This window comes from Macadamia integrifolia, chromosome 12, assembly GCF_013358625.1.
Source record: "Macadamia integrifolia cultivar HAES 741 chromosome 12, SCU_Mint_v3, whole genome shotgun sequence".
NCBI classification, from domain to species: Eukaryota; Viridiplantae; Streptophyta; class Magnoliopsida; order Proteales; family Proteaceae; genus Macadamia; species Macadamia integrifolia.
The window spans coordinates 630,602-632,746 of NC_056568.1; the positions used below are offsets into that span (position 1 = coordinate 630,602).

At 35.7% G+C, this 2,145-nt stretch overlaps 1 protein-coding gene across 2 annotated transcripts in view; it reads left to right on the forward strand.

Moving 5' to 3' along the window:
* The window catches only part of LOC122058421 (E4 SUMO-protein ligase PIAL2-like), a 3,609-nt gene extending 1,786 nt beyond the window's left edge, over nucleotides 1–1,823 (forward strand). Inside the window, exons 3-4 of one of the 2 annotated variants that reach the window (XM_042621105.1) lie at nucleotides 1,192–1,248; nucleotides 1,347–1,823. In XM_042621105.1, the coding sequence (XP_042477039.1) occupies nucleotides 1,192–1,248; nucleotides 1,347–1,484 (195 nt within the window). In that variant the 3' untranslated portion in view covers nucleotides 1,485–1,823. Of the gene's footprint in view, nucleotides 1–1,191; nucleotides 1,258–1,346 lie in introns of both variants that reach the window. The other variant, XM_042621104.1, reaches the window with a different exon arrangement.
* The last annotated feature ends 322 nt before the right edge of the window (nucleotides 1,824–2,145 follow it).

Here is a 2,145-nt window from a genome sequence, read left to right on the forward strand (position 1 = left end):
AAAGAAAAAAAAAAAAAAAAAAGGAAGAAAACTTACAGGATGTTCCCTTCCCCTTCTATCGACTGATGCTTAATATCTCTGACGTAATAAATGTGCGTTAATCATAGACTACCAATTCCATTCTCAGCTATCCAATAGACCCCATAACCACCGAAGAGTGAAGACAATTGCTATGATTGTTAGTTTAATTTGCCAAGTATGAGTCATGAATGTAAGCCTTCTAAGATAATTAGAACATATTAATTAAGAATTAAATCTTCCTGGTTTGTCATTTTGACTGCTGTTTTTCCTATTGGTGACTCGTAAAGATGGAGACTGCCTAAAACTTAAAAATTCAAATAATGCAACTCTATTATGTTATCATGACATCCTTGGACACATGCTTTTCTGGTCCAAAAGTTGAGTATAACTATTCTAATTTTACCATAACGAGGAGTTAGTCCTTAAGCAGTCAATTGTTTGACTGCTTCTCACTACCCAACATCTGGTCAATATCAAACTTTAGAAACTTATCGGAGATCTTAGTTCTTTGTTCAGCTGAAATAGTCCAACAGTTTTATGGTTTGATGATGGAGAAAATGCCTCTGGTACTGGCTGCTGTTAGTTCCTGATATGGTGATTTCAGATGAAACCATCATTAATCACTACTTTGTTGATTTCAAAAGTGATTTTCAAACACATTCATTAAACAATATATATATATATATATATAAGGTTTAAATTATTTGTTCATTTAGGTCAAGCTGCAGATAGAGTTGTAGAATTCTCTTTTGACAAGAACGAAAAAAAAAAATAAAGACGAGTGTTTTTTTTGCTGGCGTTGGTTGGCTTACCTGCAAATTCATACAGGAGAGTCCATAGTATAAATTCCTTCTGGTAATCGTGCATGCTGCCTGAGCAGCTTTACTCAGAGTGCAGCCTCTGTCTTTGCATGGAGGTGGTCAACTGTCCATAAAAAGGGGGGGGGGTACTTCCTCATTCTTTATTTTATGGTTCTCTTAATAGAAACTTGTTTTCGAATATTATTTCTCTTTTACCTGTCAGATATATGTTTATTTGAGATGAGTTATTTTTAATTGCAAATTCAGTCTCTAGTGCTTTTATTATGTTCCACTGTCTGTTAGATTGCTCATATATTTCCTGATTTCTTTCCATAGAATTCTTATGCTGATTTACTGTTTGCTTTGGTAGAATGCTTGTAAGAATCGATGGTTTCTGGGTAAAGATAATGAAGAGCTTCTTACCCTGGCGAATGAGGTTTCATACATTTCTCAATTTTAAACTCTTATTGTATTTGATCCATTGTTATATGCAGAAGTGCCTAAATCTAGTCTCATTATATTTAGGTTGTGAGTGGCTTCTGTAGCTCGGGCGATGTGAACATTGAACCAAGCTCGGATTTTTCCACCATTTCAAAAATTATGTCCAGGTATGACTTTTCATCAAGCTTTGCTCCGTTCTGCATATGTATTTATATTTGTTGAATATATATCAATTCTCTCCTAGTTATTCTATATTTTTTCTGAGAAAAGATTTTATAAATAGTTGAGCAATCCACCCAACAATAGAAAGGCTAGCTGCAACTAAACTAACAAATCCACCCTATGCAAAAAAACCATACAGAAAAGAGGGGCGGTTGGCTCTGATACCAAAATGGTCAAAGTTCTAAAATCCGTACTAACAGATCCGCAAAAATTGATTAGTTCCCTTATGTTCTCTGTTACTCTGTATTGCTGTAAGTTATGTGGTGGAGGGCCAGTTAGGGAAGAAGGGAAAGCTGAGATGAGACTCAGAGGTGTAGTGGAGAGAGAGGAATCGCACAAGAATAAGAAAGGGGGAAAGAAGGACAATCGCACACAGCCAAGGGCTGCCAAGCCACGTATACACACCTCACAAACCAATCTTAATTCATTCTTCAAATCTGTCCAAAACGTTGGTTACAAGCATATAAATGGGAAAATAGAAAGACTCTAACATGGAAACAAATCCAAAAAGGAAATGAGTTCAAAAAGGAAACATGGAAACCGGATCTCTTAGCCCCAAGTCCTACGTGCCCCACTTTCTAAAATAAACAGATATTACTCCTAAATAAAGTAAATTGTTTGTATCCTACTAGACCAAAGACTCAAATATGGACTAGGTTCA